The sequence below is a fragment of the Oncorhynchus mykiss genome, chromosome 12 (genome assembly GCF_057628025.1).
Source record: "Oncorhynchus mykiss isolate SJ-2025 chromosome 12, ASM5762802v1, whole genome shotgun sequence".
NCBI classification, from domain to species: Eukaryota; Metazoa; Chordata; class Actinopteri; order Salmoniformes; family Salmonidae; genus Oncorhynchus; species Oncorhynchus mykiss.
In genome coordinates this window covers 92,624,327-92,636,946 of record NC_143033.1, presented here as the reverse complement: position 1 = coordinate 92,636,946, position 12,620 = coordinate 92,624,327, and the positions used below count along the sequence as shown (strand labels likewise).

The following is a 12,620-nucleotide window of genomic DNA, read 5'->3' as shown; positions in this document are numbered from 1 at the left end:
CTCTAAGGCGGCTCATTTCATTCCCCTTGCTAAGCTTCCTTCTGCTAAAGAGACGGCACAGATCATCATCGAGAATGTTTTCAGAATTCATGGCCTTCCGTCGGACGTCGTTTCGGACAGAGGTCCGCAATTCACGTCTCAATTTTGGAGGGAGTTTTGCCGTTTGATTGGGGCTTCCGTCAGTCTCTCTTCCGGCTTTCACCCCCAGTCTAACGGTCAAGCAGAACGGGCCAATCAGACTATTGGTCGCATCTTACGCAGTCTTTCTTTTCGCAACCCTGCGTCTTGGTCAGAACAGCTCCCCTGGGCAGAATACGCCCACAACTCGCTTCCTTCGTCTGCGACCGGGCTATCTCCTTTTCAGAGTAGCCTCGGGTACCAGCCTCCGCTGTTCTCATCTCAGTTCGCCGAGTCCAGCGTCCCCTCCGCTCAGGCTTTTGTCCAACGTTGCGAGCGCACCTGGAAGAGGGTCAGGTCTGCACTTTGCCGTTATAGGACGCAGACTGTGAGGGCTGCTAATAAGCGTAGAACTAAGAGTCCTAGATATTGTCGCGGTCAGAGAGTTTGGCTCTCCACTCAGAACCTTCCCCTTAAGACGGCTTCTCGCAAGTTGACCCCGCGGTTCATTGGTCCGTTCCGTATTTCTCGGGTCATTAATCCTGTCGCAGTTCGACTTCTTCTTCCGCGATACCTTCGTCGCGTCCACCCGGTCTTCCATGTCTCCTGCATCAAGCCCGTCCTTCGCGCCCCCGCTCGTCTTCCCCCCCCCCCCCCCCATCCTTGTCGAGGGCGCACCCATCTACAGGGTCCGTAGAATTTTGGACATGCGTCCTCGGGGCCGTGGTCACCAGTACCTCGTAGATTGGGAGGGGTACGGTCCTGAGGAGAGGAGTTGGGTTCCCTCTCGGGACGTGCTGGACCGTGCGCTGATCGAGGATTTCCTCCGTTGCCGCCAGGTTTCCTCCTCGAGTGCGCCAGGAGGCGCTCGGTGAGTGGGGGGGTACTGTCATGTATTGTCATGTTGTGTCTTGTCTCTGTCCTTTCCCTTCACCCTGTCTCCCTCTGCTGGTCGTTGTTAGGTTACCTTTTCTCCCCCTCTTTCCCCCAGCTGTGTCTTGTCTCCTCCTAACCACCTCGTCACCCCTTTTCCCACCTGTTCCCTTTTTCCCTCTGATTAGGTCCCTATATCTCTCTCTGTTTCTGCTCCTGTCCTTGTCGGATTCTTGTTTGTTGTGTTTCATGCCTGAACCAGACTGTCGTCATGTTTGCTGTAACCTTGTCTTGTCCTGTCGGAATCTGCCGGTCCGTCTGAGCCTACCTATGTTTGGTAATTAAAGAAGCTCTGTTTAAGTTAATTCGCTTTTGGGTCCTCATTCACGCACCGTAACACTTTACAAGGTCCCTGTAACACCTAAAGATTTTGCAATTGTTTTAGATGCCATTCCCTCAGGTGAACGTGTCAAGACCTGACCCTCAGAGCCTACCTTCTGTTGACCCTGTTGACTCATCAGTAGGAAAGATTTGTTTCTCTTTTGGTCCATTCAACAACAGCGCGATACGAACCTTGTTTCAGCAGGATACCTTATGTCATGCCTTATTGGAATGGATTTATTTTAACAAGACATTTATGAGACAATACAGATGTTTACCTGGACTAAAACATCTCTTCAGGGTTTCCTTATTACAAGCATGGCCTAGTCAAACTATGTTCAAGACATGTTTCATTCTACACAACCACTACTATATAAAAAAGATATAAAACCAATTTTCTGAAACCGACAACAGAAAATTAAGTTGAATAACAAACCAGTCTTATTCTCAAACAGTGAACGGGTGGAAAATAGTTTTTCTTGATCTCTGAATAAGTGAACCAACAAGTCACCAAAACAATGGACTTTTTAAGAGCTGGATCTTGTTGCGTTTATTCGCAGCACACCTTGTATGAATGTTACTCAAATCTGAGTTGTTTTAGCGGAGGTTGTTTATGTACAAAACAGGAAGGAAACAAAGGCAAGAATGAAAACACTAGACATCAACAGTTATGTAGAACTGTGAGCAGAACGTCTTCCGCATGGTATTGGTTCTGTGGTGGAAAATGGGACAAGCTGCAAAGCAGCCGTCTGGGGGTGGAGGAAGATGTGGGGGAGTACTTGACATGCTAGTAGAGGCCTCCTGTCTGTTGCTGAAAAACATCGATCGTATCTTCATCCTCCATTTCCAACTGTCAGGAAAAAGGGAGGAAATTAAGACAATTTGATATAGCTATTAGCTGTGAATGGAAAGCTTTCGTTAGAAGCCATTTTGCATTTAACATTCTTTCGGCATGCACAAATGTTCATTGGTATTCTCAAAACAGGGAGGAATGCATATTATACAACGGGTGGGTCTAATCCTGAATGTTGATTGGTTAAAAGCGTATTCCAGCCGGGGTCTGTTCCACAATTCCTATTTACTCTGTTTCATCTGACTGCGCAATCCACAGTCTCATCAGCCCAGCCATAAACTTGATCTCCACTATAATAAGCATCCGGACATTATCTCACATTTCTTTTTCAACAGCGGAGATTTGTATAAACCTTGATGTACGTGTAGGGGTCAGGAGTCAAACGAGAGAGCGAGGCAGGCAGTGTTTCTCAGCCAGTCGAAATTATGAATATTGGGATATATACAAAGAAAAATAAATTTAAAAAAGGTCAAACGAAATGAAGTGCAGCTAGTTTGCAGTCTTTCCAGCTTCAGTTTGAAGTTATTGTGTTAGCTGTTGTCATGACGTTGCCCTCTTTGGGTACAGCAAGCCCCATCCCCCTCTCCCTGCCTCTCCCTGCCTCCTACAACTAGGCTGCCGTGGTCAGAGAGAGGTCGTAAATTCCTGAGGAGAGGATCTCCTCATGGCCACACAGTATAGAGATAGAGTGGAGTTTCATAGAGAACAAAGGAATTTCTTCCACCCCACAGAACTTGAGGTCCTAACAACATTTATGTTTCGGAGAAGGTATAAAAGATCGGTGAAGAATCCAGCTACGAACTGGTCCGTTTGTTACAACTTGGGGAAGCTCATGGGAGACGGTGCGGCCACATTATCATAACGCTGTTTATATAATAGCCTCAGATATGAGGTTTACATCTAATTGTTGTATAAGATGAATGAGTGAGGATGATACTGTTTGTAAAATTGTGTAATGTGATTTTGGACTGTTTAATGAAGGAAACTCCAATTCCCTTTTGATTTGAACTAAATCAGAGGACCGCCCATGAGCCAGTTAGGGTCGGGCATCCTGGGACAGCCCTTTTCTGCAATTCCGAATAAAACCCCAACTTTGAGAAATTCTCACCAGACCATGTTTTTCTCCATTACGAGGGAACAAAGGTTGCAGACCATTGCTGAATCTTTTAACCATACCACGTGGTTAAACTCTTAGACTATCGATACCGACAAAATAAGAACAAGTCTTTGATATTAACTACTAGCCTGCAGCTAGGAATTCGGTATCATTGAACGCGAAGAATGACAACCGCCGACAACATGAATGAATGTTGCTCTGAACTATCCCCTCTAACCACGACAGAGAGAGAGAAAGCGAGGGAGAGGAAGAAAACTCTCCAACAGAAACTAACTTTTCAAGAAAGATCCCGATGACACACTGAGCGTAAATATATATTTTGATTGCAATTGTTCCCAAATGAGTGAGCGTTCATGTGCAAAGGATTAGCATTTCAATTGTTATAATTAGCAACTTTGTAGTGTCTCATCTCAGTTTACCCCCACTTCCCCTTTTGTCCACCAAGCCGCGATACCGGTTTATCCCACTAGGGAAACTCCGTTATCATTTCTTGTGTTTATGCATTTCTGTGAATTACTTAGTTAGTAAATAAATGATTTAAGACCATTGATGTATGGATGACTCATAGAGAAGACTGGGTTCGTGCAGATAACCAACAATTTACTACGTTTGGAATGAGACTAACGTGAGGTAAAGTAAATAATTAATTAATGTGAAGACTAATTGATCAGATATAAAATATCTGAAAGGTTATATTAGGAAATTATAACTTTGGAATCTGAATATTTTCCTTGGTGCCCCCGACTTCCTAGTTAATTACAGTTACATGATTAATCAGTTTGATCGCGTAATACTAATTACAGAGAATCTTTGATAAAAACTAAGTCTTCAATTTAATGATAGTAAAGACAACACTGTGTTGTTGGCTAGCTCCTCTGAGCACCACAACAGTGCCCTAACGAGAGAGCACATTTTCTATCCCAGGCGAAATCTCGCCTCATTAGCTCATTGTTATGGATGTATCCAAATAAATGTCACTAGAAAACAGGTTAATAATGCCTGCGAGACACCTGCGTGTAACTAGCATGTCGTCATACCAATGCCTTACACCCACACAGCTCGCATTGGAAAATAAATTTAGAAAACTATATTATTCAATTATTGCACCCACACTGCTTGCGAGCGTCTGCGTTGTCAAGCTGTAAAATAGAAGTAAGATCTATTTGTGATGCAGATTGCGCTGCAAGTCCTGCCTCTCCCATCTCCTCATTGGTTAATAGAAGCAGGTACCCATGTGCCATTTCCTCATTGGTTAATCCCATGTGGGTGACTGAAAGACGAACAAGGTCGGTGGTGGAAATGCACCTAATTTATGAAAGTTGCCAATCGCAATATAAAGTCCAGAGAAGCAAAAGCATGGAAGGAGAGATGACTAGAAACGATTCGGTTGACGGTTTTATGTGTGGATTAATTTTCAGAGTAGAGGACCTTGTGCATTTCAGGTAAATAACAACTCAATGTTTATATCCCAGGACAAATTAGCTAGCAACAGCAAGCTAGCTAAATAGGACAAATTAGCTAGCAAGTGCAAGCTAACTAGCTAAATTGCCATAAATGTTTAATGCTTTTCGACCGTTCCCCAAATTAATGTAATAGGTTCAGAGTTTGTTTGATATTTTAACCTGCGTGTCGTGAACGCGTTTGGTGTGGGGGGGACAAAATACATTTATGCACGCGCGCGCAGCCGGTTTGGGTTCCGTGTTACTAACATCTGCGTGAAGCCTGCATGTTAATGAAAGTCATAAGGTGCATAGTTTATATTTATATTAAATCTCAACCATAAAATGTTAGAAACGTTCAGTTTTGACCGTGCAAGCCGACATTCCAAAGTAGCCTCCGAGTATAGCCTAAGGCTTGTGTATTTCATGTTATCGCTCACGGCCTAGAAAAGATTATGTCCAATCTATAGGTAATCTGTCTTTCCCTCAACACCTCATGGCATGGTATGTTATCTTGCTATATACAGATCTAAATGTTGTTAACCAATCACAGACTGTGTTGTTACCAGTTCCCTGTAGCCTACAACAGACAACCAAAAACCAAGAGTTGTGTTCGTGGCTTTCAGTCAAATAGAGGAGTTCATAGGCTTTCCCAAATTGTTAAATTTAGTGTTAGTTAAGGGTTTAGGGTTCAGGGTAAGAGTCATAGAGTAAGAGACGGGCACGGCATTTGAGAGCGTGTCAGGTGACATGAACGTGCCGTGAACTCGACGGCAGTTTGACGCCTTCAAAAAAAACTTGCCTCCATTAAACAGTCCGTTTATTCATGGCGGTATTTTATGGTGCTAGGAAGACGTTAGCTGACCTCGTAAGAGATATCAGTAGCTTCACGAGGCTTAATTATGGCACGTTAAACCCCCCATACAGCTTAAAAAATGTAAACGCAGCTACTGTTGTTATTCTGTCTGCACTGTTTGATGGGACTGTAAGTTAGCCGTAGATGGCTAGCTAGCAACCAAGGGATAAGAACGTTGCCAGCCAGTATGGCAATGGTATATTTAGAAAGAAAAACTGGGTTGTGTCCATAGATACAGAACGACTGGGTCGTGTCTCTGGCAACCGAAAGAAACAACCAGTCAGCTTGGGTAGCAACCCTAGATGTGTCGGGACTATATTTTGTGGAAGGATGAAATAGTATGAATAAATACATTAAAATAATGTTTTTAATGCAAATATGTCAATCATTATTTGAATATGTTGGTAATCCGTATAAAAGTGATAATGCCCTCTAAGCCGGTGTTTGGAGGAGATATTGGCACGGTTTGCCGACCCTCGAGTTCTTCTCGGCCCTAACAACACCCGTGCCATTATATCCTCCAAACATCAGCTCCTCTGGCATTATCACTTAAATGCATTATTGCTGGAATGGTGTTGTTCAAGCAAAATAGAGTGAATTGACATAATAAATCAGTTCCTCCCATAAGACTCCAGGATTACCTGTGCAGGTGTGTGTCTCGTTTATTAGCTGTCCATCAAACTTGACTACTGTCACTTCTCTACTATGTGAATGAAAACACTGCAGAAAGGAAGGGATGAGGAGATAGGGAAGGGCGTTACAATATTTCCACTCCATATCCACGTTGGCCGACATCATTTTTATCAGATAAAGGAAGAAACAACAGTATAGGGAGGGAAGTGGCTTCTACTCAACAAAGCCTGTAGAGCCTGGCCTACTTCCATGACTTCACTGGTCTAAAGAGACACACAAGATCCATTATGGGTGGGCATGCACACAAGCACACACAGCATTGAGATTAGGCTACTCTTTCCTAAATAAAAATAGTTTCAAGCACTAGAAGAGTGGACAGTACAGAATCATAACATTTTACTCATTTAGCATGAGCTTTTATCCATAGCAATTAGGGTTAGGGCACCAACAGATTGTTCACCTAGTTGGCTCGGGGAGTCAAACCAGCAACCTTTCGGTTACTGGCCCAACGCTCGTAACCACTAGGCTATATGCCAAACAGCTGGGACACTGGAATAATGAGGAAGATGAAAAGGAAGATGATAATATGATGAAGACAACACAGCCCATAGCGCTCGTCTCCTGTCACAGACAATGTCGACTACATCTGACAGTGAACAGATCAAAGAGATACAAGTGTATAAAAGGGTGCATGTATTGTGTTCTCTCTTCAATGAGTTTCCTTGTCCTCAATGGATAATATGAGCTGTCATCTTTCATCAACCCCTGTATTCCCATAGTTAGGGTCAGGACTTTTTTCAGGTCAGGTCATTAGGGAAAAGTATGTGGGCCCATAGTCATAAAGCATCTCAGAGTTCAAGTTTATTAGTCATATACCTTTACACATGACATACGTGGAGTACACAGTGCAAATACATGCTTAATTACAGGTTCACCTCTCGACAATAGAAAATAAGAGTACAAAAAGAAAAGCTCGATGAATAAGAACGAGGATAAAAACGTTGCTAACATATATTACAAGGAGACACTCGAACAGATAGTTCTGGTCTTTTCAAAAACCTGGCACAAATTGGGATCTGGGGGAAGGGAATGGGTGGGGTATATGCAAATTAAATACTGTAGTATTTACTATAGTTAAAGTCTGGCGTGTTTGCGGACTGTAGTGTATTTGAGGACTATTCTGTAGTATTTAAGTGTTTGTTTTGTGATGATAATACTTTAGAATTTACTATAGTATTCTACAACATTATATAGTAAGTACTACACATGATTGAGGAATACTACAATGTGTAGTATAGTATATTACAGTTTACTACAGAATTCTATACTAAGTACTGTAGTATTCTATAATAAACTTCATTATTTTTCATGTGGGCACACACACTTTACTGTAGTACTTACCCTGGGGATGACCCAGATGAAGAGGATGAGCAGACTCAGGAGAAGCACAGAGCCAGCAGTGACAGCTGAGACCAGGACCAGATACCAGGACATTCCTAGCCCTGAGGATGCATCATTCTGGTCACACTCCTCATCTGTGGCACAGCAACACACCAGGGTAGCACACATTTTTCAATTCAGTTCAGTACATATCAACAAAATATCCCCAGGTGCAATTCGTTATAAAAGAGATGTTGAAGAATCCAATACAACTCAACAAACTGACCAATTTAAACGTGTTTAGAAGTTACAGCATCGTAGCTCAAGTTAGGATTAGTTCCTATGAGACTGCGCCATTTAGAGCTCACATTAAGACAATGGTCCTGAATCGTTCCCTAACCAATGTTCCCTCTGAGCTCCCGTCGGACTGCCACACAGATTAAATATCAGCACACACAGAGAAGCACAAGATTGAAATTCATTCAACTTTCTAGAGTTTTCCCCTTAAGTTAACACTAACAACGCTTCGCTCTACTGTGGTAATTGTGCTCGAATCAACGCAATTTTAGCCACTTTCAATGATTTGAAACAAAATTAACTATGCAAGACTTTGAATGCAAAACTAACGCCGTTAAACTTAGCCTAGTAAAACTGACTATCCTACCGATCCTCGACTTCGGCGATGTCATCTACAAAATAGCTTCCAATACTCTACTCAGCAAACTGGATGCAGTTTATCAGTGCCATCCGTTTTGTTACTAAAACACCTTATACCACCCACCACTGCAACCTGTATGCTCTAGTCGGCTGGTCCTCGCTACATATTCGTCGCCAGACCCACTGGCTCCAGGTCAGCTACAAGTCCATGCTAGGTAAAGCTCCGCCTTATCTCAGTTCACTGATCACGATGGCAACACCCACCCACGCGCTCCAGCAGGTGTATCTCACTGATCATCCCTAAAGCCAACACCTCATTTGGCCGCCTTTCCTTCCAGTTCTCTGCTGCCTGTGACTGGAACGAATTGCAAAAATCGCTGAAGTTGGAGACTTTTATCTCCCTCACCAACTTTAAACATCTGCTATCTGAGCAGCTAACCGATCGCTGCAGCTGTACATAGTCCATCGGTAAATAGCCCACCCAATTTACCTACCTCATCCCCATACTGTTTTATTTATTTATTTTTCTGCTCTTTTGCACACCAGTATCTCTACCTGCACATGACCATTTGATCATTTATCACTCCAGTGTTAATCTGCTAAATTGTAATTATTCGCCTACCTCCTCATGCCTTTTGCACACAATGTATATAGACTCTTTCTTTCTTTCTACTGTGTTATTGACTTGTTTATTGTTTACTCCATGTGTAACTCTGTTGTTGTCTTGTTCACACTGCTATGCTTTATCTTGGCCAGGTCGCAGTTGTAAATGAGAACATGTTCTTAACTAGCCTACCTGGTTAAATAAAGGTTAAATAAAAAAATTAAAAAGAGTTTATTGTAGGCAGTGCACATCGAAGTAGGATTCTATTGAATTGACATGCACGACTCAGGCCTGTAGTCTACATAGAACGGTGCGCCATAACCAATCAGAGTTGCAGTAGGCCTATATGCAAATAGCCATTGCCATATACGGATCTGTGCCATTCACTTTGAACAGGACAGCATGAGCAGTCCTGAGTAGATGCACTTGTTTTGAGATCAAAGCGAGAGCTGCATGTAGCCAGCCACCTGTGCACATTTGTTCATATTCTTTGCTAGTGAGTTATTAGCCTAGTTATGGCTAATTTCTAGTCAACAATGGGGGAGTGGTTGCTTCCTACAAGAGCACAAAATGTGTGCTACATCTTTGAAAAACAAGTCAGGTAAAGAGCTTTTTTTATGTCTTAAAGGGGCAGCATAGATAGAACAATGATACAGATATTTAAAGCATTCCCTTGGCGTTTCCACTCACTACCAAATATGGTAGTGAGAGGAAGCCAACTGGCCCGCAGTGGGTAAAGATGGATTTTGGCTGACATGCTGCACATTCTCTTATCGATGAAACATTTGATTTCAATACAGTTTTCAATTCCCAAAACTAGAATGTTTTAAACAGAGCGGACTAAGTTTTGTAGACCTTACCCTTTGCAAAAGTGTTTATTTTTAAATTGCTTTGTTTAGAAGGAGTGCATAGGTGAATTGAGTTACTGCACACGCGCACTTTACAGAGTAGCCGTTCCCTAACGGAAATATGCAGATTTATGCTAGAACGCACCAATAGGATCTCTCTAGCTTGTGCTTGGCTCTGCCCACCTCCGTGTCTGTTCTGTCCACTATGACTCATTTCTTCCCAATGGAAACGATAGGCTGTGGTCCATCTTGGTTAAATAAATATCTTTGGTGGCAGTGTTGTATTTTGAGACAGTGTTGAATAAGCTAAGTAGCCAATAGGCAGAGGGTAGCATTTGTCTGATTCTCTGTAGTAATGGTATAGGAATAATAATGAATTGTATTTTGTAAAATGGTTTCTTGCATCAAACACAACATACTTAGTCACCTCCATGTCTGAAGGACAAGTGAATACAGGTTAATGTCAAGCCCTGCATGTTTTTTAATTCAAAAGTCTCATAGAATGTAGGCCTACATTGAACACCACACATTTGCTGTTACTGTAGGCTGAATGATAGAACAGCTATTTCCATATGAAATGTTATGGGATGCATTTTTCTCCATTGTTTTTGATGGTAGGCCTACATTATAATTAAATAGCCACAGTAGCCTACTTGGCCACTGTTAAAACTGTACCTTAAAGTGGGTACAGCCTCAGTGATCACAGTAAACGCGAGCCAGAATCTTTTTTTTTAACCTTTATTTAACTAGGCAAGTCAATTAAGAATAAATTCTTATTTACAATGACGGCCTACCCCATCCAAACTCGGAACACGCTAGGCCAATTGTGCACCGCCCTATGGGACTCCCAATCACAGCCGGATGTGATGCAGCCTGGATTCGAGATACAGTGCCTTAGACCACCGCGCCACTCGGGTTGCACATCATTTTTACAATGTTCAAATCTGCGCCAGGCATATCTGAAATTTACTCAGTGCCAGAAAAAAATAAAGGAACATTGACCCTATTACCCTTCAATATTTGCAGATCTGAAGGATCTGGATAGGTATTACCCGGAGAGGAGCTTCCAACATACAGATCTGTATATTTTACTATAAGTATTTATATATTTCTGCAACCAGCCCTGTTTACATGTATAATCAACCAATCACATCTAAACTGACACTTACACACACACACTCACCACTTATGCTGCTGCTGCCATACTGTTTACCATTATTATTATTTTTTTATCCTGCTACCAGTCACTTTCTCCTAATCTCTGCCTGTGTACATATCTACCTCAATACTCCTGTATCCCTGTACATTGTACAACTGGTACTGACCCTGTATTTACTGTAGCTTCCTATCTTAATTCTCATGTTTTTACATTTTCTTATTAGTTATACTATTTTGATATTGAATGCTGCACTGTAGGGTAAGGCTGGCAAGTTAAGCATTTCACTGTGCTTGAGCATATGACCACAAAAAATGACCACAAAAAACTTGAACATTGAAGGGTGCAGTAAGTGCCAAATGGAAGGTTAGGGAACGAATCAGGACTGGCTGAGACACTCACCATTCACCACCAGCAAAACAGCTCCTTCCCCCTCAGTCTTCTCAATCTTGTTTTTCTTATAAACACTGTACACACACCAGAAGGCCCCAGAGTCTTCTATGGTCAGGTTTGTGATGGTGATGTCCATTTTGTTGAGTCTTCCGTTAGTCGTCAATCTGAGTTTGAACCTCTCGTGGAGGATTAATTTTTTTGTTTCCTGGTGAAAGTAGAGGACTGGAATCTCTTTTGTTAGGCGCATGTACACACCCAGGTTTTCTTGGTCTGGCAGAGAGGTGCTGCAGTGGATGGTCATAGTGTCTCCCTCCTGCTTTCGGACCAGCAGTCCCTTGCTGCCTTTCATGAGCAGATGGGAGAATGAAAAAAAAAAACACCATACAGTACCAGTCAAAAGTTGACACACCTACTTATTCCAGGGTTTTTCTTTATTTTTACTATTTTCTACATTGTAGAATAATAGTGAAGACATCAAAACTATGAAATAACACATATGGAATCATGTAGTAACCAAAAAAGTGTTAAACAATTCAAAATATATTTTATATGTGAGAATCTTCAAAGTACGTGTTATTTCATAGTTTTGATGTCTTCACTATTATTCTACAATGTTGAAAATAATAAAAAATAAAGAAAAACCCTGGAATGAGTAGGTGTGTCCAAACTTTTGACTGGTCCTGTATGTGTCAGATGTTTGTTCTTTAAAGATAAACCAACACCAATCAGTTAAGGAGATCTTCACTACCTAAAACTAGTTTCACACAAGTCTGGGTCTATTTTGGGATTATGAATACAAGGAACCATATACTACTCTACCCTCATTTGAATATTGCACTTGAAAAATAAATTACTTAAACAACCTCTTTTGTACATCTATGATATTGCAACTCTATAGATTACAGTGGACTCCTGAAAAAGGCAATGTCTTGGGACTGTTGTGCCAGAGCATGCAGTTATCAGGAACAAGCTATTGAAAATCATGTCATTGAAATGTGACTGGAAAACTGTATTGTACTTAAAGAATTCACATTTATTCAAAGAGCACTTATCAAGAGTCGAATGTACATAATATATTTTAAAGTGTAAAACTGACTAGATGAAATGTTAAATCAAAAATTTTCCATCACCTCCCAATGGAAAATTTAAATAAACACCACTCACCTTTCTCAGCCAGGGTGCTGCAAAGGAGACAGAGGAAGATTGCACAACACAGACAGAATGCAGACATCGTGCTGAAACAACATGAGCTTCACATCACAACTAAACTGAGCCTTCAAATAACAGGAAATATATAGTATGTCTATACCACA

The 12,620-nt window shown here is 41.7% G+C and overlaps 1 protein-coding gene across 7 annotated transcripts in view; it reads right to left on the bottom strand.

Annotated features, from left to right (window-relative positions):
- The window catches only part of LOC118936313 (uncharacterized), a 27,994-nt gene extending 15,402 nt beyond the window's left edge, over window positions 1–12,592 (bottom strand). For 2 of the 7 annotated variants that reach the window (XM_090194091.1, XM_090194093.1), the window contains exons 1-3: window positions 12,472–12,585; window positions 11,317–11,649; window positions 7,671–7,804 (exon numbers count right to left, since the gene is read on the bottom strand). In XM_090194091.1, coding sequence (XP_090050217.1) covers window positions 7,671–7,804; window positions 11,317–11,649; window positions 12,472–12,538 — 534 coding nt within the window. In that variant the 5' untranslated portion in view covers window positions 12,539–12,585. Of the gene's footprint in view, window positions 1–1,587; window positions 2,222–6,277; window positions 6,357–7,670; window positions 7,805–11,316; window positions 11,650–12,471 lie in introns of those variants that run through there. The other 5 variants (XM_090194096.1, XM_090194094.1, XM_036941634.2 and 2 more) reach the window with 5 other exon arrangements.
- Window positions 12,593–12,620: the final 28 nt, after the last annotated feature.